General features: G+C 39.1%; 1 protein-coding gene across 1 annotated transcript in view; it reads left to right on the forward strand.

Moving 5' to 3' along the window:
• Window positions 1-24,003, forward strand: part of LOC117362664 (sodium/hydrogen exchanger 2-like) — a 76,027-nt gene that overhangs the window by 32,150 nt on the left and 19,874 nt on the right. The window contains exons 5-8 of the mRNA XM_033949422.1: window positions 5,355-5,557; window positions 13,175-13,264; window positions 15,187-15,257; window positions 19,973-20,131. Of these exons, the coding sequence (XP_033805313.1) occupies window positions 5,355-5,557; window positions 13,175-13,264; window positions 15,187-15,257; window positions 19,973-20,131 (523 nt within the window). The remainder of the gene's footprint in view (window positions 1-5,354; window positions 5,558-13,174; window positions 13,265-15,186; window positions 15,258-19,972; window positions 20,132-24,003) is intronic.

Genomic DNA, 24,003 nt, shown 5'->3' on the forward strand with positions numbered 1-24,003 from the left:
TGAATGATAATTAACATTTTCTCTGCCTTTCAGTGTGCTTTGTAGGGTTTTTAAAAAATTTTTTATTGTTGGTAGATCATTTTGACTTGGTCATTTTAAAAGTAGCTCGCAAGCCCAAAAAGTGTGGGCACCCCTGATCTAATCTAATAATCGCACTTATACCAAATAGGTTCAAGGCAATTTATAACAAAATAATCCATACACAATCTATGGGAAATAAAGTGGATTATAAGTAAAATAAACAAGCAAACTCAAAATACCTAATATCACTTAATCCCATACTTAACTCAAGTTTTATACTAGTACAGTTACGGAACCTTCATTTTCCCTACCCCAAAACTCCGTTCATAACTTGGTCCTTCACAAACTGCTATAATATGATGCAGCACATACATCAGTAATTCCTTATATTGTAAATTACCTTGAACCTATTTAGGCATAGTGCAACTCAGAAATACTGGATTAGATTAGGTGTATATGTTAGCATACTGGAGCTGGTTCTATTTTATAAATCTCAAAAGTCAATGGAGAAACTGGTGTATATAAAAATCTACCAAATATAAACTAACCACCAGTTATACGTGCCGAGTATATCACCTGTTGCTCCCTGTCAAATGCAAACTTTTTTAAAGGAGGAAAAAGGCCTCAGGAGCTGCAGAGACCAAATGCTACACTGCAACTATGAAGGAAAGAGTAGTACTACCTCACTGGCTCTCCTGCAACACTTTATCATTGGCCATAAAAAACCTCCTTTCATAAATGTAAATTTTAAACGTAAAATCTAAATGTAGATTTTAAACATGTTAACAAGCAGATAAGCAAGTAAAGTGTAAATAAATGCTTTTTTGAATGGTAACCTGTCAAAGTATGTTTTCACTCACTGTCCACACAGATTCAGTGCTTTAAATAAGTCCACTTGGTGTAACTGACGGTGGCCATTGTTTCACAATCAAATCACTGCTTCAGGACTCTATGAGGTCACTGTAAGACCTATGATGACACGTTAACTGTCACTGAATTTACAAATCCAGTAGATCAGCAAGTTTATACTTTGAAACATAACACCAGCTGTGACACGGAATTTGTTATATACTATTTTTTTTGTCCATATAGGAAGTTTTACAATGGACAAACTTCAAGGAAATTTCATATTACGGCCAATGAACACCGCAGTGTTATAACGCATTGTGTTAATGAAGGCACCAGTGGTATAGCACTGTACACAATTATCACATAATTTTCAAGATTTAAGATGCTTTATCATAGATCGCATTGTTTGACATCAACGTGGAGGGAATCGGAAGCTTATGCTCCTGAGGCGGGAACAACAATAGATCTTTAAATTGAACACATTCCAGCCATCTGGATTAAATGCTTCTATCGACTGGATTTATTTGTACTAGAAATAATGGCCTCCATTTGTATCACAAGATTTACACTGATAGTGTGTGATGCACATCAGCTTTACAACCCGTTGGGTTAACCTTGAGCTAGTTTTGTTTATCCAGTCACACTACAGCAATAATTTGATCAGTTACAGCTGTTTGTTTAAAGGACACTGAGATGCATATTATTTGCTCTGATCCTGACACAAAGTCATGTAGTGCTAATGTTTTTTCAGGTAGTGTACTTATTTTTTGGTGAATCCTAGTGTCTCTCAGGATTACAATTTATTTAACAGTGTTTTCTTGATGTATAGAGCCCTGAAGCAGTGATTTGATCGTGAAACGATGGCTACTGTCAGCTTCAGCAACAATTGGACATATTGAAAGCACTGAATCTGTGAGGACAGCAAGTGAGGACATACTTTGGCAGGATATCATTCAGATAAGCATTTATTTACACTTTACTTGCTTACCTACTTGTTAACACGTTTAAAATCTACATTTAGATTTTACTTTTAAAATTTACATTTATGTTATGAAAGGAGGTTTTTAATGGCCAATGATAGTGTTGCAGGAGAGCCAGTAAGGTTGTACAGCTCTTTCCTTCAGAGCTGCGGTGTAGCATTTGCTCTCCGTGGCTCCTGAGGCCTTTTTCCTCCTTCAAAAAATGTTTGCATTTGACAGGGAGCAACAGGTAATATACACGGCACGTATCACTAGAGGTTAGTTTGTATTTGGTAGGTTCTATTTTATACATACATACAGTAGACACCTATGTGACACCATTTTGGCCTTCTCACGTAGGCATCATGCTATAAATTCAGAAGCAAATAATGTGGTGTTCTAGTAATCACATTTTGTTTTGAAGAAAATTGGTCTCCTTGCAGATTTTGATACATATTATTGGTCCATAGAAGATGAATTTTTGAGACCACCGGTTTCTTTTGCAGTTGGCTTTAAATAAAGCCTTGCTACAATGCTCCTTTTCAGCTATGCTAAATCATCTACAATAATAATAATAATAATAATTTTATTCTTTTATACCGCCATTACCAAAAGTTCTAGGTGATTTACACCAAGAGAAACTGGACAGTCAGTGAAATACATTTATACCATAAAAATAAAATCATACAATAAAAAGTTAAAAATATGATTACAATCTTAAGAATACCAAGTTAAGTAATAAATTTGTCAAACAGAGAAGATTTGACTAATTTTCGAAAAGAACAGTAAGACGTGGTTTGATGAATGCATTCACCAAGCCAAAATTGCAGTTTACCTGCTTGAAACACTAAGGTCCTATCAAAGAAGGTCTTATAACGAACACCATTTGGCTTAGGAAAGGCAAATAAGTGAAAGCTTCTTGTATTCCTTAATGGTCTACATAAATCAAAGTGAGGGGAAAGATAAACTGGAGACAATCCTGATATTAACTTAAAACAGATACAAGAAAGTTTGAATAGTACTCTTGCTTCTAATGCTAACCAATGCAATAAACGATAATATGAGCTGACATGGTCATTCTTCTTCAGACCAAAAATCAGTCAGACCGCGGTGTTCTGAATTATTCTCAGTCTTCTTAAAAAAATTTTGGAGGATTCCAAAAACATAATATTGCAATAATCAAGATAGGTAAGATCAATGATTGTACCAATAATCTAAAAGACACTGGATCAAAATATTTTTAATGGTCTGTAATTTCCATAATATAAAAAAACATTTTTGTACCACTAAATTAGTATAATTGATCCGTCAGATGACGGTCAAGTGTGATTCCCAGAATTTTAATAGAATTGGATATTGGATATACATGTCCATTGAGATGAAGTGACGTTTCTGTTATTTTATCATTAGGGCTGGCTAAAAAAAATTTAGTCTTTTCTGTATTGAGTTTCATCCTGAAATTGATAGTCCATTGTTCTGTCTGAGATAATATAAACAATATCTGGTTTATAACTTCCACGGAGAAATTATTTAAAGGAAACAAGATAGAGATGTCATCAGCATAAATATAAACTTTAAAGTTTAAACTCTGTAGTAAATATCCAAGTGGAGAAATATGGATGTTAAACAATGTGGGTGACAGCGGAGAAACTTGGGGTATACCACAAGGGTTGCTCCAAGAATGAGAATAGTTGCCATAACTAATCACTTGGTAAGAGGGTTACAGATAGATGTAGAGGTAGAGGTAGGTTACAGAAATGGTCAGGAACCACTTCACAGGTCACAGACCTGATGGGCCGCCGTGGGAGCGGACCGCTGGGCATGATAGACCTCTGGTCTGACCCAGTGGTGGCAACTTCTTATGTTCTTATGTTCTTAAGATCTCTTTTTCAAAAATCCTTCAAACCAATTCCAGATCTTGCCTGAAATCCTTATTGTGTCTAGACATCCCAACAGGATATCATGATCTACTAAATCAAAGGCACTGCTAAGATCTAGCTGGAGAATTAAAGTGCTTGTGCCCCTGCTGAATAGACAATGGATATGATCAATCATGGAGGCAAGGACAGTCTCTGTACATAAGAACATAAGTCTTGCCTCTGCTGGATAAGACCAGAGGTCCATCATGCCCAGCAGTCCGCTCACGCAGTGGCCCATCAGGTCCAGGACCTGTATAGTACCCTTCTATCTCCTTTTCCTTTAGAAAATTGTCCAATCCCTTCTTAAACTCCAATACCATACCCTGTCCTATCACACCCTCTGGAAGCGCGTTCCAGGTGCCAACCACCCATTGGGTGAAGAAGAACTTCCTAGCATTGGTTCTGAATCTGTCCCCTTTTAATTTTTCCAAATGCCCTCTCATTCTTGTAGTTGTCGAAAGTTTGAAGAATCTGTCCCTCTCCACTTTCTTTATACCCTTCGTGATCTTGTAAGTCTCTATCATATCACCTCTAAGTCTCCGCTTCTCCAGGGAAAAAAGCCCCAGTCTCTCTAATCTTTCAGCGTATGAAAAGTTTTCCATACCTTTTATCATAAGCGTCGCTCTTTATTGCACCCTCTCAAGTATTGCCATATCCTTCTTTAGGTACGGCGACCAATATTGGACGCAGTACTCCAGATGCCGGCGTACCATCACCCGATACAACAGCAGGATAACTTCTTTCGTTCTGCTTGTAATACCCTTCTTAATTATTCCCAGCATTCTATTCGCTTTCTTAGCAGCCGCTGCGCATTGTGCCGACAGCTTCATTTTCATGTCCACTATTACCCCCAAGTCCCTTTCTTCTGTACTGAAGCCTTTTCTAAATCCAGACTGATAATCATGAAGAATGTTAAAATTTTCCAAGTAATTAACCAGTTCCAGGTTGACCAAACCTTCCAACAGTTTGGTGAACAAAGGAATGCTTATGATAGGTCTATAGTTGGATTTAGTAGCAATTGATACTTTCTGGTCTTTAAGAATAGGAGTAATCAGAATTTGGCTTAGATCATCAGGGAACAATCCATTGTCCAATGAAAAAACAGTCCATTTGAATAAATCAGCTTTAAAAGTAAATGGAGCATTTTTCATAATAATCGAAGGACAGCCATCCAATAAGCAATTTGATTTGACAAATTTATTAAAGTTTTAAAAACTGTTGCCAGTCCAGGGTCTGAAAATGATTCCAGAACATATCTACCTTCATCTGAATGACTAAATTGTAGAGCATCATAATTATGAATAGAAGATTGTAAAGTTACTCTCAAATCAGAATTTTTTTTATTAAAGAACTCTGCAAGGGTTTCAGAAGATGGAGGACATTCAGTGTTTGACCTCGGGACCAAATCAGTGTCAGTTAGAGTATTGAACAGCTTAAACAGTTCTCTACTATTAGTCCTAGATATACTGATTTTCTGTGCATAGTGTTTCGAGCTTTATCTACAGTAAACTTTACATTGTATTTCTAAGGTAATGAGATTATGGGATTTCGTATATAAAGCATTTTTATTTTTGTCATACTTGAATGAGATTAATTTTGCCTACAGGTGTATTTCTCCTGACTTGGATCATTAACTGCTTTCGAACTATACCGCTCTCATTGAAGGATCAGTTCATTATTGCTTATGGAGGACTTCGAGGAGCCATCTGTTTTGCACTAGTATTTCTTCTTCCTGGTTCAGTATTCCCAAGAAGGAAATTATTTATCACTGCTACTATTGTGGTGATCTTTTTCACTGTTTTCCTTCAGGTGAGACTTTGTCCTATCTAATCTTGTAATTATCTCTTTTGGCAATACAGAACTAAAAAACTTTGCAACATTATGAGTTCCTAATTAATTCTAGGTCTAGGTACACAGGCAGAGCTGGCTCAAAGGATTGTGATGCTCCAGGGTTTTGCTTTGGTGCACCTCTCCTCCATCTCTTAAGTGCTCCTCTCACCAGCATGAACTCCTATAGTTTCAAAGCTTCATAGTTTATTTAAAATTTGATAACACGCCTATCAAAAATTCTAGGCGAAAGTACAATATTAATAATAAGGGGTACAATAGTTTAACACAAACCAGAGAGAATTGACCCCAGGGATTCCACAGAGAAGAAAGTCCCAAGAGAAACCAAGAAAACACTGTGGAGTGACGATGATCCTGTGATGGATCATCGTCACTCCACAGTACAATAGTTTAAAACACAGATATCTACAAACTAAGGCCATACAAATTATACATGGAAAGGGGGAAAGAACTACAATAAAGTTATGAAAGGAAACATATAAGGAACAAACACAAGGAATGGGAAGACACATATGCTGCTGTATTTCTGTTAAAAGAAAGAAAAGAGACTGAACGAGGCGAGTAGAAAATACTTAAATGGTATCTGGCATCCCTGGATATCTTTAAACAGAAAAGAGTATCTAGAGTTCAAAGGCATCTTTGAATAAAAAACATTTTAAGGCACCTTTGAATTTCTCTAAATTGGTTTCTGATCTAATATGTAAAGGTATAGAATTCCAGATTGTGGGAGCTGTTACAGAAAATATTGTTGTACGGAGAGTGCCGATTATTTTCAATGAGGGTACAAAAAGAAGATGTTGGTTTGAGGATCTAAATGTCCTAGATGGTTCATGAGGAATAATCAATTTATCTATAAATGCTGATTTGTTCATTTTATGTGTAAATATTATCAGGTTGAGTTTATATGTTATTCTATGGGGGATAGGGAGCTCCTATCTAGCCAGCTTCCCCTTACCACATCAACTCTTATCTATATTGACATAGTAACATTGTAAATGATGGCAGATGAAAATCTGTTTGGTCTATCCAGTCTACCAAACAAGGTGGTCAGAGTTGTACCAGCCACTCCCTGCAGGTTACATCTCTCTACTCCTTGTTTAAAGTGTGAAAGTCATTTAAGTTTTATTTTTGGTTCCATCTTTCTTATACAATGGAATCCTGTGTGTTTTATCACATGCATTTTTGAATTCTACCACTGTTTTTGTCTCCACCACCTCCATCAAAAGCTTCCTCCATAGCCCCGCTTCTAGCCACATTGCTCCCTTCCAACTAACTTCCCCCCCCAGCCTTGATAGGCTCCCTTTTGACCAACTTTCCTCCAGCATCTCAGCCCCATTAGTTCCGTTCTAACTGGTTTCTCCCTTGGCTACCTGCATGAGCTCTCTTTTAGCCAGCTCTCCTTCCCAAAGCCTGCCCTCTCCTCCCCCTCCTGTGGCTATCCCAGTACACATACAGACACAGACATGCAGCTGGTTTTTTCCCCTACCCACCTGCGGTACACCCGGCAGATTCACCCCTCTCTTGCAACATTGCCCAAATTATCTTCCTCCTTTCCTCTCTCTCCTCTCCCTCTCCTGTGCTTTTCAGTAAAAACAGATGTGAAGAAGACTGGGTAGATGCCAAGATCCTCCTCCTTTGCTGGTTCTGATTGAACAATTTGAATCACGCGGTAAATTATAGAACCCTATGGTTCAAAATCCACAGTCAGAGTCCGCATGGTAAAAAAGGAAGACATGGCCTGGCATATTCTTTTGTTTCTTCTGAAAAGTACAGGAGACGAAGGAGACAGAAAGGAAAGGAGGAGGGTAACTGGGGGAATTCCAGGACTAACTTTTAATTCTATTATTTTTTAAATAAATTATTCAATTAACTTCAATGGCATGGTCAATTACCACACCATTTAAGCTAATTGAAGTAATTTAGGTTAGGTTTGGATTTTAGTTAAGCATTGCTAAGTGACCTCAATTAGGGCACATAGCAGCACTTAACTAGTATTTATAGAATCTGGACCTTAGTGCCTTTGGGGTTTGGTGACCCTAAGGTAGTACCTTTCCTGGCTCATGCATTAAACTGGTCCTGTCCACAGGATGCAATTTATGGCCTAAGATCTCATTCTTGCAGTACAGTTTTTGGTTTGTTTTGAGAGCTAACTTTATTTTCCTTTGAAGCTGAAAAGCACTTGCACAAAGGTGCCTGTATAAAAATAAGGGGTCTATATAAGCTGCATCAGCTGTTTAAATCAGGAATTACCGTGCACTAACTTTTAGCTCAGCACCCTAGCAGTTAGTACATGGGAAACATTCCCACATTAAACAATTGACACAAAAGGAAGTGGGAAAAGAATGGGATGGGAAATGTATCTTAAAGTTAACACAAAAGTAATTACCTCATGCTGGTAACGTGACAAATAACATGAAACAGTTAACACAGGGATCTCAAAGTCCCTCCTTGAAGGCCGCAATCCAGTCAAGTTTTCAGGATTTCCCCCAATGAATATGCATGAGATCTATGTGCATGCACTGCTTTCAATGCATATTCATTGGGGAAATCCTGAAAATGCGACTGGATTGCGGCCCTCAAGGAGGGACTTTGAGATTCCTGAGTTAATACCACTTCAAGGTACCATTCAGTTGATACACAGTAAGAATATTTTCTGTTAACTGAATAGCACTTATGCGTGACATTTTGTAGAGATCACTTTCACCCTTATTCTATAACAGATAGAACACTTACTCTTAAGAACATAAGAATTGCCATACTGCGACAAACCGAAGGTCCATCAAGTCCAGTATCCTGTTTCCAACAGTGGCCAACCCAGGTCCCAAGTACTTAGCTAAATCCCATATAGTAAAACAGATTTTATGCTGCTTATCCTAGGAATAAGCAGCATTCCATCTCAATAATGTCCTATGGACTTCTATTTTAGGAAATTATCCAAACTTTTTTAAAACCCAGCTAAGCTGATTTCACGTCATTCTCCGGCAACAAATTCCAGAGTCTAATTACCGTACATGTGTGAAGAAATATTTTCTCCGGTTTGTTTTAAATCTACCACTTAGTAGCTTCATTGCAGGTCCCTTAGACCTAGTATTTTTTGAAAGAGTGAACAAGCGATTCACATCTACCCTTTCCACTCATTATTTTACAGACCTCTATCATATCACCCCTGAGTCATCTCTTCTCCAATCTGAAGAGCCCTAGCCGCTTAAGCCTTTCCTCATAGGGAAGTTGTCTCATTCCTTTTAGCATTTTTTTGTTGCCCTTTTCTGTACCTTTTCAAATTCTGCTATATCTTTTTTGAGATATGGTGACCAGAACTGCACACTGTATCGACTGTTTTCGAGATATAACCATATTGTGCTCTTACATGCATGACTGTTACTATTAGCATGTAAGTGCCAGCTACTTGCTCAGCAGTATTCTATAACATAAGTACACAACTCACTAAAGCTCTGATTCTATAAAGTCTGCCTATAGTTAGGCGGCAATATCAGTGTTTATTTATTATTATTATTAGTTGTTGTTTTTTTTAATACACCGCATATCAAGCTTATCTAAGCAGTTTTACAATCAGGTACTCAAGTATTTTCCCTATCTGTCCTGGTGGGCTCACAATCTATCTAACGTACCTGGGGCTATGGAGGACTGAGTGACTTGCCCAAGGTCACAAGGAGCAGCATGGGGTTTGAACCCACAACCCCAGGGTGCTAAAGCTGTAGCTCCAGCCACTGTGCCATAAACTCCTCAGTGTCTACTGTAATTGCACAATAAGCTTAATCAGTACTGATATTGGCACTCATCACCTCACAATCAACCTTATTTGGACTTAATTGAAAATTAGGGACCTAACTAAAAAAAACAAACCCTCGATTCTATTAAAAGTAGGTACCTAGCCCAAAGTGCCTACACTACAAGTGGACGTGGTTAGGGGGAGGATCATAGGGTGCCTCTTTGTGAATCAGGTGCCATTAGGCACTGATATCAGAGCCTAACTTTAGACGTAGAAAACCCTGGCATAAATTGGGGATGCCTAAATGTTAGGATGTTGAGCACTACCTAAGCACACTTAGGCAACGCTGAGCGTGATTCTATAATGGGCACTTAAGTTTTATAGAATCGTGCTGATGATGGCATCTAACTTTAGACAGACTTTATAGAATCAGGTCCTAAGTGTGTAAATGCAAGGGATATGTATACATATGGTCAGGGCGTGGGCTGGACCGACATTAGTACACATAATTTACAGAATACTGTAAGTTGTAAGTTAAGAGGCCTCATTTAGGCAAGCACATTTAATAATAATAATTATATACCGCAGTACCGTGAAGTTCTATGCGGTTTACAAAAGATTAAAAGACATTATAAGTTGATTGAGCTTTAAAGAGGTGAGGGAAAGTGGATAGTAGGTCATCAGAATCGTATTGAGGAGACAGAGAGTACGGGTCAGCTGTCTAGATATTTCAGGAATAGATATGTTTTTAGGCGCTTCCTGAATCCCTTATAAGTAGTGGGCGAAAGCAATTGTTCTAGATCTTTACCCCATAGTGCTGCCTGATGTGAGAGAAGGTATTCATGGTGTTTTTTCAGTTTACATCCTCTAACTGCTATTGACATGGCCTAAATGTTGGCACATACATGTATACTTACACTAATATTTTATAATGGAATTTGGGCACCTGGATGCTGTTACAGAATAAGTGCTCCGTGCACTGCATCTTGGTACCTATCTTTTGGTACTCTTTAGAGAATTGCTCCATTTGTGTGTGCAAAAATGGTAATTTGTAAGAATAAGTTGGTCGTTTTTTTTTGTTTGTTTGTTTTTTTTAATAAAGTTGACTTTGCAACTTTTTTTTAGATTTGCATGGAGTAAAAGAAAGTGTTTGCAAACTGTTATGTAAAAACAAATTTATTGGGTTGCTGTGATGCATATGTCTTTGAAATAGCTCATCAGCTATGCTCACAGTACTAAAATATCTTTATAAAGAGCTTTATATGCAATTCCTTACTAAAATGTTTAAATAAATTGGGAAGAGAAACAAATCCTGTGATAAAATATAGTGAAACCAGTGACAGCTAAAATGTCTTCTCTAGTGGATGATTGGGAGAATTTACAGAGGAACTGAAGCTATGTGCAGAAATAACAACAGATGGTAAAGGGAAGGATTTCAGTGCTACTGCATTAGTCTGTTTTGAATATGGCCAAATAGCTGAAAATATAGATTAACATTTTTCCCAGAGTTCCCTGTGTCTGTTGCACAGAAAATCATAGCCTTGAAAATAAATAAAATTAGAATGGCCCACTGTCTCACAAATTATTGATTTAAAAATGGCTGACCAGGTCAAAATTATATGACCTCCCCCCAAAGAAAAAAAACCTACAACACTTTATAAATATACTAGAATGAAGAACCTGTCAGTTTACAGTTTGATAGACTTGCTATACCAAAGAAAGGTAACGCCAAGGACTGTAACAGCTACAGAACAACTGCATTAATTCCATATACCAGCAAAATATTGCTGAAAATAATACAGTGAAGGCTACATTCATATGTTGAGCAAGAACTACCCGAAGTTCAGGCTGGTTTCAGAAAAGGTCAAGGAACAAGAGACATTATTGCCAGTGTTAGATGGAATTTTGAGAAGAGCAGAGAATATCAAAAGTCCCTGTACTTTTGCTTCATCGACTACAGTAAAGCTTTTGACTGTGTGGATCATGATAAACTATGGAGAACTCTAGCACAAATGGGAATACCCAAACACGTAACTCATTTGATAAAGAGCCTCTACGAAAATCAAGAAACTGCAGTGAGAACAGAATATGGCAACACTGATTGGTTTCCGATAAAACATAGCGTCAGGCAAGGATGCATCTTGTCACTTTACCTGTTCAACTTTTATGGCAGAGCCATCTTCAGAAAATCAAATTTGGAAGACGATACGTTGGCTTCAAAGTTGGTGGCCAAAATATATACAATCTGCACTATGCAGATACAATACCCATCACTAGCAGCAAAGAAAACAGGCTGTATCTACTGAGAAAAGTCAAAGCCAAAATTTATAACATGCGAATAGAACTAAGCCTAAAAAATACGAAGATCATGAACTCATATTTTGAACTTGAAAGTGATTGCAATCCTTTGCAACTTCTATTCTATCTCCTGGGCTCTTTTGTAAACAAAGAAGCAACTAGCAGGGAAGAAATACTCCGCAGAATAGCACTGGGTCGTTCTTCAATGAAGGCACTTGACAAAGTATTCAAATGCAAGGAAATAATGCTCCAAATGAAGATTAGATTTGACCACACACTAATCAGCAGTTGGAGTGGATCATGGGTTCAGGAGGGAGGCCTGCAGGCAGGAGGGAGTGGCATCCCTCCTGCCTATTGTGGTTGGGGGTGGGGTGCTTCAGGGGTTCTGGCAGGATGGAGTTAATTGCTGCTGTAGACTGACTGTAGGATCCCACGGCGGCGGCATAGATAGGTGGCTGAAATGTAGGCCAGGAGCTGCCTATCTTGGCTGAATTTAGGCGCGATTCTGTAACTGTTGCTGTCATGTGATTGACACATGATCAGTGGCCACATTTTAGGCAGCCACTGACATAAGCACCAGTTACAGAATTTGGCCATTAATGTAGGCAAGTGCAAAAATGATGCATGTAGGGAAGAGCAGCGCAAACTATAACTAAATGATGCAATGTTTCACTTATTCTTACAAATTACCATTTTTGCCTAATGCCCTAGGCCCACCTTCAGCTGTGTTGCCTCCATCTCCATCTGAGGCTGCTCAAGATCTTCCCCCACCTATGTCTACCATCTCTCTTTCTTTTCCCTATGCCCTTCATATCTAGTGTCTTTCCTTCTCAACCTTATGTCCCCCATGTCCAGCATCCCCTCCCCTGTGTCTAGTCTTTCACCTTCTCTTCCCTCCCCCCTTCTCTATCTCTGACTAAATATCCAGCATGACATCTTTTTTTCTATCCTCCCAAGTATTTAGTATGTCCCCTCTTCCCTACCTGGAACTAAGCTGTGCTATTGCTACTGTTACTGCTGCTTCTGCTTCTGCCATCACCAGCATCTTCCACCAGGCTAGCCCTTAAACAAAGTAAAAATGGTTGCTGGTTAAAGGGTCTGAAACAGATGCATGCATTCTAGGCCTGCTGTATTCTATCCTCTCCAAAATCCCTGTTTGGAGGGATGAAGCATGGAAGAGCTTGAGGGTGCATGTCTGCTCAAGGCCCCACACTGCTGCTGGCTGTTCTGATTTTGCTTAAAGATTGCCAGTAACTACTGCATAGTGCTGCCTCTCCCCCTCAGATCTGTGCTGCCCTAGTTGGACATCCAGTTCACTTAATGATTGACACTTAATGGTAAATGGCCTTGGCCGACACTTAATGATAGAGCCAGTCCTGAGTTTTGCCATGACTCTCCTAATCTTCAGTTGGCCCAACTTATCAATTCTAATTATCAATTACATTAAAAAAATGTTTATCATTAACCATGTAAAATACTCCCTTTTTTATTGCCCAATTATTTATATAGAAACAGATTAAGAAACAAAATATTTGTCATACTTTTTACAGGGAATAACAATTTGCCCATTGGTAAAATTTCTTGATGTGAAAAGGTCAAGTGAAAGACAGCTAGCTATTGGTGAAGAAATTCACAGTCGGGTATGTATCATATTTATACAATGCTAGCTGATCATCCAGTGTTGCCCAGATAGAAATTCCCTTGAGGATTAACATCACACAAATTTTCTGTTTTCACTTTCTGTTTAGGCTTTGCCACACCACACCACAGCTGCACTTCCTTATTTACTGTTAAATGATTGTGTGACATGATTCCCGAATCTGGCATCTCTCCTCCTCTCTGTCCACCCCCCCCCCCCTCGGCCTCTTCCCATTCCTCCCCTCCACGTGCACGCCCCCCCCTTCCCTTCCCCCATACCTCTAGTTGAAGTTGTTTGTGGCATTGCCCGGATATAAATTCCCTTGGGTTTTGGTTTATATTTACTTGAGGAACATTCACTTGAGGATTAACATCACACAAATTTTGTTTTCAGTTTCTGTTTAGGCGTCACCACATCACACCATACCACAGCTGTATTTCCTTATATAATGTTGATTGTGACATCATTCTGACTGTGTGACATCATTCCCCAAGCTTCACACCATTGGTCCATCTATATATTTAAATTATGATGTATTTGTGTGTGTGATCCCATTCCCACCCCACAGTATTTTTCCCCAGATAGTAAGTGATATGTATACCAAGTATGATTGAAATCTGTCCATGCGTTTCAGAGATATGCTGGAACATACATACATCAGATTTTATAGATATGGATAAGAAGCTTGTAATTTAATTTATTGCTTTTGCTTTCAATCAATGTATATTTCTATAGATTTCACTCCTTGTGAAAAATAAATGAGAAGTTGTTCTTGCTTGACGTTTTTGCAATTTTTAGGCATATTTCTTATCAGATAATAAAGGGTCAGTCCATCTGACTGTTCTTTGGCCATGTTCTCACTGTCACAGCTGGCAATGCCTCCAACCACCCAAGTCATGCCTGGTTCCTACTCCATATCTACATTAAGCAGCCAGCATGTGTTTTTACTGTGCTGAACACTGTAATAGCACAAAAACTATTAGTGTGGGTCCATGCCAATGTCTACCATGTTAGCTGCTTAACACAGCTTAATAAAAGGGTTCCAATGTCATTTCAGTTATTTAAAAAAATGATAGAACCCTACCCCTACCCCCAATATGTCAATTTTGTTGGTGTATCATCAATGACACTCTTTTTCAATAGTGTGGATGCTACTGAAAAATATGATAAGGAAGAAAACAACAGTGGAGTAGATGTAGAACAAACTATTAAGGGTGGTCAAAGAAGAAAATTTATTGTTAAGTCATATATTGAATGAAGTAATAAATTTTCATCTAACCATGTTGTCTCTTTATTGACTCATGGTCTTCTAATCATGTTGACTCATGTTGTCATGTTCTGGCCATAAAACCTGTCTTAGGAGTCCATCCAATGTTCCATCATAAAACTTTTCTTCAATGTATACTTCCCCAATAGGCACTGGAGGATCTGGAGGCAGCTACAGGTTGAAGATATGACCCCAGTGCCAATTGCGGAAGTATACTTTGAAGAAACTTTTGATGATGGAACAATTGATAGACTCCTGAAGCAGGCCTTACAGCCAAAATATGACTCGTGTTGATACTGATTGAAGTACTAAATTTTCTTTCATCACCACCATTGATAGCTGTTTGTTCTCCGTCTACTCCACTATTTTCTTCTAGATTTGACCTGCGGGGCTTGTTCTTCTATTACTGCTTTTGCTGCTGAAAAATATGATAACAACAACCTGAAACAAATTTCCTACAAATTTTGTTGTGTTTTAGTACATTGGCCTCAAAATGTACATCTAAAATTACAAGGTTATTGACTAGAATGCTTCTCCAATAGCCACCTTTTAGAAAGACAGCATTAATAAAATAATGGAAAAAAGTACAACTGCAACAATTCATGATAACATTTTATGGATCCTTAAATGATATCAATCTATATTTCACCTCCTAGTTTCTGGAACATATAAAATCAGGAATTGAAGATATATGTGGACATTTAGCTCATAACTACTGGAGAGACAAGTAAGACTGCATTCAGATCCTTATATATAAATGGTTAGTTCAGAATCACTATCAGACTCATTTACAAAAAAGGATAGTCATCCAAAAGACAGCATAAACCAGCACTTGGATGTTTTACAAGTCAAAATGTTCAAGTGAGCATTCTCAAAACAGACTTTCTAGACATCTTTCTGGTTGTTTTATCTCCAGTGCATCCAAATTTTAAGGGTGCAGTGCATCCAAATTTTAAGGGTGCATGATAGAGATGTGTTTTAGGCATTCTTAGAAGTTAGACACTCTTCAGGCATAATCAAACCTTTAACAAAAGGTCCTGGGCTTTTTTTTTAATATTTTTATATGTTTGGAGGTAGACCTATTTTAACAGTGTCTAAATGCTAAAAAGATGCCCAAACTGACTAGATGAGCACTGGAGGGATTAAAGCATGACCTCCCCCTTACTCCCCCCAGTGGTCACTGACCCCATCCCACCACCCAAAGATATAAAAAATAAATAAATAAATAAAATAAAATTTAAACCCACTACATTCTAGTCTGTATTACGAGGGGGTACTGAAAGGTTCTCAGTCCAAGCAGCTTCAGATGTTAACAAAGACATTTGAGCCTAGAAAGCAAAGGTCCCAGTGAATTTCACATTAAAAGTTCTAGGTACAGATGTCACTTTAACTTGCTTTTATTGTATGGTGAGCTCTCCAAAACCTACTGAACCCACATTAAGATGACACCTGCAGGCATAAGGGCTATATTGGGGGATACAGGTGGCTACAGTAAGTTTTGGGTGGGTTTTGAGGGTTCACTTTATAACAGAAGCAATTTAAAGTGACATTTGTAACTGGGACTTTTAAAATGACATTCTCTGCAGTAATCCTGCTAAGAATGTTAACTGCCAAAAAACTTGCTTTTGTGCCTTTTTCATGTGGATATCTTTATATCTGAGAATGGTCCAAAAAAGATACATATTAAGGACCAAAATGTCTACATAAGTCATTCTAAAAAAAAAAAAAAAAAAAAAGCTAGACATCTTGCTATTTTGAGATGGACATTTTCTTTATTGGATTTCTGGCCGTCTTTCCCAAAATGTCTAAACTCAGACTTAGTAAACTACTACTGTAGGGCAAAAATGGATAAGAACCTCTTCAATGTGACACACAAATCAAAAAATACAGGTTCCACATGCAATTGACTTAATATTAAGCTAGAGGGAAAGACCTCAGAAGCCTGCACCATATAGAATAATAAATTCCAGCAATGGTTTCACAGCAGGACAGGTTCTCTATCATTGGTCACAAAACCCTCTCATATAACCGATTGACAAAAAACGTATTCAATGGTGTATTCAACACCTTCACGTTTTGATCGGTAATAGTTGAAAATGTAATGCACTTATCTGAGTTAATGATAAGAGCCCGACGGGACCCGTTTCGCCAGATTATTGGCTTCGTCGGGGGACTTTTTGATAGCTGAAAAACAACAGAAAAAGACAAGTGCTTAGATATCATTCAAAACAAAACTTAAATCCAATTGTCTCAAAATTTAAACAAAATAGTACTCACTGCATTCAGTCTGAATTTAAACACATCAAAAAATGGCGCCGGTGGCGATGGAACGCCACGCATGCGTACTTAAAGCAACCACACAATGACGTCACTGTATTTTTAGAAAAAAGAATGCCAGCCAATATTACTATTTAAACCCATGGGTTTTAAAGAACTAAGCTGGAATGTCCATCTGGCTTCTCTTTGTGACGATCACCTCCCCGATCATTCTTAATTTCTTTATCGATGCACATGCATGAATTCCATCAGTTAAGATGCATGTGCATCTATAAAGAAATTAAGAACGATCGGGGAGGTGATCGTCACACTAGACTCCTACAAAGAGAAGCCAGATGGACATTCCAGCTTAGTTCTTTAAAACCCATGGGTTTAAATAGTAATATTGGCTGGCATTCTTTTTTCTAAAAATACAGTGACGTCATTGTGTGGTTGCTTTAAGTATGCATGCGTGGCGTTCCATCGCCACCGGCGCCATTTTTTGAGACAATTGGATTTAAGTTTTGTTTTGAATTATATCTAAGCACTTGTCTTTTTCTGTTGTTTTTCAGCTATCAAAAAGTCCCCCGACGAAGCCAATAATCTGGCGAAACGGGTCCCGTCGGGCTCTTATCATTAACTCAGATAAGTGCATTACATTTTCAACTATTACCGATCAAAACGTGAAGGTGTTGAATACAACATTGAATAAGTTTTTTGTCAATCGGTTATATGAGAGGGTTTTGTGACCAATGATAGAGAACCTGTCCTGCTGTGAAACCATTGCTGGAATTTATTATTCTATATGGTGCAGGCTTCTGAGGTCTTTCCCTCTAGCTTAATATTAAGTCAATTGCATGTGGAACCTGTATTTTTTGATTTGTGTAAACTCAGACTTAGACATCCTATTGAAAATACCCCTCCACGTACAAATATCTTTGTTTTATCTCATAGATTTCTATTTTACAAGTATATCTGTATGGTAAACATTTCTATGCATTAATGCAATATTATTTGTATAGAAGGTACTAGAACAGGATGGAAAGAAGTTGAAGGGGGAAGAGATTGTCAAACAGACTTAAGAACATAAGCAATGCTTCTATTGGGTCAGACCTGAGGTCCATCTTGCCCAGCATCCCGCTCATGCGGCGGCCCAACAGGTCCAGGACCTGTGCAGTGATCCTCTATTTATACTCTTCTATCCCCCTTTCCAGCAGGAAATTGTCCAATCCTTTCTTAAACCCCAATACCGTACTCTGCCCTATTACGTCCTCTGGAAGCGCATTCCAGGTGTCCACCACACGCTGGGTAAAGAAGAACTTCCTAGCATTTGTTTTGAATCTGTCCCCTTTCAGTTTTTCCGAATGCCCTCTTGTTCTTATATTTTTTGAAAGTTTGAAGAATCTGTCCCTCTCTACTCTCTCTATGCCCTTCATGATCTTATAAGTCTTTATCATATCCCCTCTAAGTCTCCTCTTCTCTAGGGAAAAGAGACCCAGTTTCTCCAATCTGTCAGCGTATGAAAGATTTTCCATCCCTTTTATCAGATGGGTCGTGCTCCTATGAACCCTCTCGAGTAATTATTTTGGTAAACATGGTAGGGACCGAGATGGTTTCATCCTTTCATGAATAAGTTTTCTGGTCTATAACGAAATTTGTCTTGTTAGACATCCTTGAAACGCCTTTTTTAGATACTATGGGGCTCATAATCGAAACAGAAAAATGTCTAAAAACTGGCCTAAATCGGCATTTGGACGATCAATAACAAAAAACGTCTAAGTGCCAATAATCAAACAAGGTTTTAGACATATTTAGAAATGACTTAAGCCTTCACAGTGCTGCTGAACAACCAGAGCTAAAAGGGGCATTTTAGGAGGAGTGGTGAGGGCAGGATTTGGGCAGGATGTGGGCTGTCCTAGACTTAGGGCTCCTTTTATGAAGGTACGCTAGTGTTTTTAGCACATGCACCGGATTTGCGCGCGCTATAGTGCACGCTAGCCGAAAAACTACTGCCTGCTCAAGAGGAGATGGTAGCGGCTAGTGCGCGCGGCATTTTAGTGCACGCTATTCCGCATGTTAAGGCCCTAACGCGCCTTCGTAAAAGGAGCCCTTAGTCATACTGCATGTATAACTGAAGGTTTTCCAACACTGCCTAGATAGAACTTGGACGTTGTGACTTAGACCATCTAAAACCAGGTCTAAGTCCACAAAAGGTATCCAAAGTGACCAGATAAGTACTGCTGACACAAAGTACAGACCCCCACACACAGCCACAGTGATCACTGATCCCCCCCCCCATAAAAAAACATAATAACAACTTTACATATCTGCCCCCAGAACATCAGCACCTTACAGCCTGGCATAGGAAAGCCTAGTAGAGCTGCACAGAGGTGGCTTAAGTGGTCTTGGGGGTGGGTTAGTGAACCATGGAGAGGAGGACCCAGGCCCATAAGCCACTCTAATCACTGCATTCATGGAGAAACATGTGCACCCCCCAAAGAAGCCCAAAATAGGAGGGAGCTAGTCAACTGAAAACGTTAGTAAGATTTGAAATGATATACAAACAATTACAAAGTAAAACAGGAAATAAAACAAGCAAGGAACATATACACATTTACCCTCATTTTATATCATGGTGCCTAAGCTTACGCTCCATTGCACACTTATATGCCTAAGTGCTAGCCAAACGCTCAGTGCTGTTTTATAAATTGTACATGCAACGTCCTTAGTGTGTTAATTTAAGGGGGCGTTCATAAGGGAATAGCATGTGTAGGACAAGGGTTAGACCAACAGTTACCCATATACTATAAGTTATGCACCTAGGCTCTGATTCTGTAAATGGAACCTAATTCCTAGACGCTATTTGAACATGGTTGACAACCATACATTAGGCACCGTTTATAGCATCACACCTAGCAGCATCTAAGCGTTTTTAGGCTCTAGTAGGAGTTAAAACTTTAGGTACACTACCATTTAAGCCAGAGTTTTCTTGTCTTAAATATGTGTGCCTAAGTGAAACCAAGCCAAATCTGCCCCTAACCACACCTTTCCTCGATGTAGACACCTGCCTTGAAGTGGTAGGTGGCTACTGGCTAATTCATTTTTTTTAATGTTTAATTGGTTTTTAATGGTACTATCAATTATCCAATTTACCCAATAAGCTTGATATTTGTTTGATATACACAGATTTAACAAGTTTGATAAAAAGTACTTACAGAAACTGCTACTCCAAAACAATCAGCCTGAATCAAGTATTATTTCACTTTACAAGAAACTGGAATTAAAACAGGCCATTGAGCTGGCAGAACTCGGATTAAGCAGACATATATCTACAACATCTCTTTTGTAAGTAGTAATTATATTATTGGTATATTTTAGTATATGATATACTAACAAAATATTTATTAGAACATTTATTTTTAATGACATTTTTACTGTCCTCAACAAATATCACAGTTCTATGGGGCCTATTTATTAAGATGTAGCAACAAGTTGAAGTATATTAAATGCAAAAATTGTCATTCAAAAATGATTCTTACTGCAATATTGGTAATATATGGTGCCTAAGCCCAGTCGATTTAGTAAATCATTATGTACTTTTGGTGTTGGAAGAAATGGATTGAAAAATGGTTTGACGGTTTTCTGAAAAAGAGAACTCTTGTTTTTCCCAGCTCTCTGCCCCTCTCAGCACCTTACTTCACTCAGGGTGAGTGGACAGCTCCCAGGTGCTTTTCTACCTCTTATGTAGATTAGCTCCTACCTGCTGCTAAGATTTCCCCCTGCTGGCCCATGACAGGAACTTCACCCTGTCACACTGATAAGATCTAACCCATAAAACATTTGTTTTATCAGCGAGACCAATTGTTGAGTGTAGGATGGCAGATGGTTCCATCACTGGATTTAGTGCGGCTTTATGACACTATTTCTTTGATAAAGAAATTAAACGCCTGGGAGCCATTCCTGTGCAGTTAAATATCATACTTTTTATGAACAACCTGGTATACAATTCAAATTTAACCCAAGACCTCAAACACCCGAGGCACTACTAGTGTAATTTTTTTGTGCCCTTGCTGGGGTGAGATGTTCATCATTGGTCTTGTCTTGAATATATTATTCAAAACAGGCAAAATTTCTTTTTAGTCAATCTTATGTGGTGAGCTACTTAATTTAAGAAGAGCACTTATCTTTCAGCCCTTCACTGCTTTCATCAGGGGCTATTACTCTTCAAAATATCACCTCTGCCTTTTTTGAGCTTTAGAGGTGGAACTTCTGATAATATATTCAAGACAAGACCAATGATGAACATCTCACCCCAGCAAGGGCATGAAAAATTATACTAGTAGTTCCTCGGGTGTTTGAGGTCTTGGGTTAAATTTGAATTGTATACCAAGTTGTTCATAGAAAGTACAATATACATTAGTTGAACAAACGGATTTTCCTTTTTTCAGTTTGGATTGGCCAGTTAAATAGCAATGAATATCGGGAGGTAAGATTCTAGCTTTCATTTTTTAAATTCTATATAGATTGAGTCCTATTTATCGACTGCATTCTTCACAGGAGATGTTGTTGGCTCCATCTTGTATTCTCTGTCAATTGATTAGCACAAAAATTAGAACACTATTTGGGAAAATGGAAGAACTTTTGAATAGTTTACCATCTAATATAGTAACATAGTAAATGACCTAAGAAATATTTCACACTATATGCTCTTTAGGAAAGCTGTATAAATGTGATCATTTTGGAAATATTTATAGAGTTCATTTTTTTTTTTTTCATTGATTCTATTTGTACTTGACTGTATTTCAACTTATCAGAATTTATATCGCGGGATATAAATAATCTAAAACTTAAGATCAACTATATAAAAGTAATAAATATCTAATTAAGAACATTGTAACAAACTTCAAACCAAAGATTGGCACAGACATACATTAAAACCAGAGCTGGAATTATACAGCCATATAGACAAAAACCAATTTAAAAAGTGAACTCCCCCCTCTCCCCTGATATTCAGTCGGCAGCGGTCAGTGTTGGTTTAAATGCTAACCATCACCGGTTGAATTAGACTCCAGTATTCAGTGCCGGGCCATGTCCAAGTTATGTGGCCCTGGTTGAATATCAGACCGAGACCACATAACTATTTTAAAAACAAACTTCATGTACCCCCTAGGACCTCTCAAATCCCCCTTCCACCCCCTGTGATGTACTAAGGGGTCCTTTTACTAAGGAGAGCTAGCGTTTTTAGAGCACGAAGCAGGTTAGCACGTGCTAACCCTGCGTTATGTGACTAGAACTAATGCCAGCTCAATGCTGGCATTAGCATCTAGCACGTGCGGCATTGTAGCATGCACTATTCTGCGCGTTAAAGCCCTAACGCAGCTTAGTAAAAGGAGCCCTAAGTTTCTCCTTTACTAGGGTTATCAGATTTTACAATCATGTGACATCACCATGTTGCATCTTCGCATCCTCCCAACACGGTCCCAAGCTGGAAACTTTTCAAAACCCAAAATGCCAGGTTATGAAAAATCATCTGGATGCCAGGACAGTCCTCTAAAGAGTGGACATGTCCGAGTAAATCCGGACATCTGGTAACCTTACCCTTTCCCTTCACCCCGAATGAACCCCATGTCCTCCACCTGCCCCAATTCACTGATGTCGTGGTAAGTCCTCTGAGTTTGCCTGTGTACCTGGTGGTCCAGCAGCCCCCTTACGCCCGTCTTTCAAAATGGCTGCTGCACGGTACTACATAAAGTATCACGTGCTGCTGCTAGAGGTCGTGACATCTATTTTGAAAGGCAGCGGCAGAAGCAAAGGTGCTGCTCTGCCCCAAAGACCCCCACTAGACCACCAGGTACACAGGTAGGTCAGTGGAGGCCTACCTGGACATCCAGGGGATGGGAGGAGGGTGGGTGGTTCATTCGGAAATGGGGAAGCAAGGGGGAACTTAGCACATTATGGGGGTGGGAGGGGGGATTCAAGGTACCCTAGGGCACTGTTTTTCAACCTTTTTTACACCTATTGACCGGCAGAAATAAAAGAATTATTCTGTGGACCAGCATCAGTCCGTGGACTGGCAGTTGATGAACACTGGGCTAAGTCGTGGGCCAGACCCCGCCCATCTCTACCCAATCTCCACCCCAGACCCTGCCCCCATAATAGTACTAATTGTAACACTATTTTTTCCATTCATTTTTCACAGTGTGACAAATCTAGCGCTATCCCTAGCTTTGACACAGTGATGAAGAAGGTAGGTAGTCCCCGAGGCAAGAGAGCTGGTCAGGTTGGCCCTGCAGAATATGAAAAGCTGACTTCCCTTGGACTATCCCAGGAGCTAAGAAACTACAGCTCCCAAAAGGCCAGTCTCAGCACAAAAAGCTGTGACTGAGACAGGCACAGCTGCAGAGAGTTTTCTCTCCCTTCTCACTCTGCAGCAGGGAGGGGGCGAATTAGAGGGGGTTAAAACAGAGCAGCTGAGAGAGAGTCAGGGGGAGGAGGAGCCGAGGAGGTTTCAGGGTGTGCTCGGTGGAGAACCCTCTCCTCCTCAACGGAATGCTGAGGAGCTGAACCAAGACTGGCAAATGTTGGACACAGGAGAGCTTACTGCTGACCCAGGGAGTGAGGAAGGAACCCCAGGAGAACCCATGGAAATCCAGGAGAGTCTGGTAGGACCGGAGGAGTTGTCCATGGACATTGATAAGCAGTAAGGGGATCTGTATTGCCTGTGTCAACAGTAGTGAAGCTACCAGTTATGCCAGTGATAGTTTAAAGGGGAGTTGTAGTTCTCTCCCTGCTGATAATGAACTGTTAATTGCTGCTTGAAAGCTTTAGTTGTAAAGCTAGCAAATGTTTTGGCATTTTTTTGTTCTCTCTGCTAGCAGCCAAGCTGAGCCGAGAGCGTTCTTCCTCACAGCTGTGCATAATTAATTACTTGCAAGTCACAGCAGGGAGCTGTGCTGAGAGCCTGCACGGACCTTGTGAATTCTGTGCTAAAGAAGAGAATACGTTTTACAGAGCTACAGTATGTGATAAGCCAAGTTAGGCTGTGAAAACCAGGTGACATGCTGGCCAGGTTTCTTGTTGCACAATTTTTGGGGTTAAAGTTTGTTTCTGTTCTGAATGTTTTATGCCTGTGAAATGACACAGCTGCTGGAGCTGAAGCAGCTCAGTGAAAATTTCTAAATCCAAATTGCTCTGGTGAACAGGACTGTTTATAGATG

This window comes from Geotrypetes seraphini, chromosome 6 (assembly GCF_902459505.1).
Source record: "Geotrypetes seraphini chromosome 6, aGeoSer1.1, whole genome shotgun sequence".
Classification (NCBI taxonomy): Eukaryota; Metazoa; Chordata; class Amphibia; order Gymnophiona; family Dermophiidae; genus Geotrypetes; species Geotrypetes seraphini.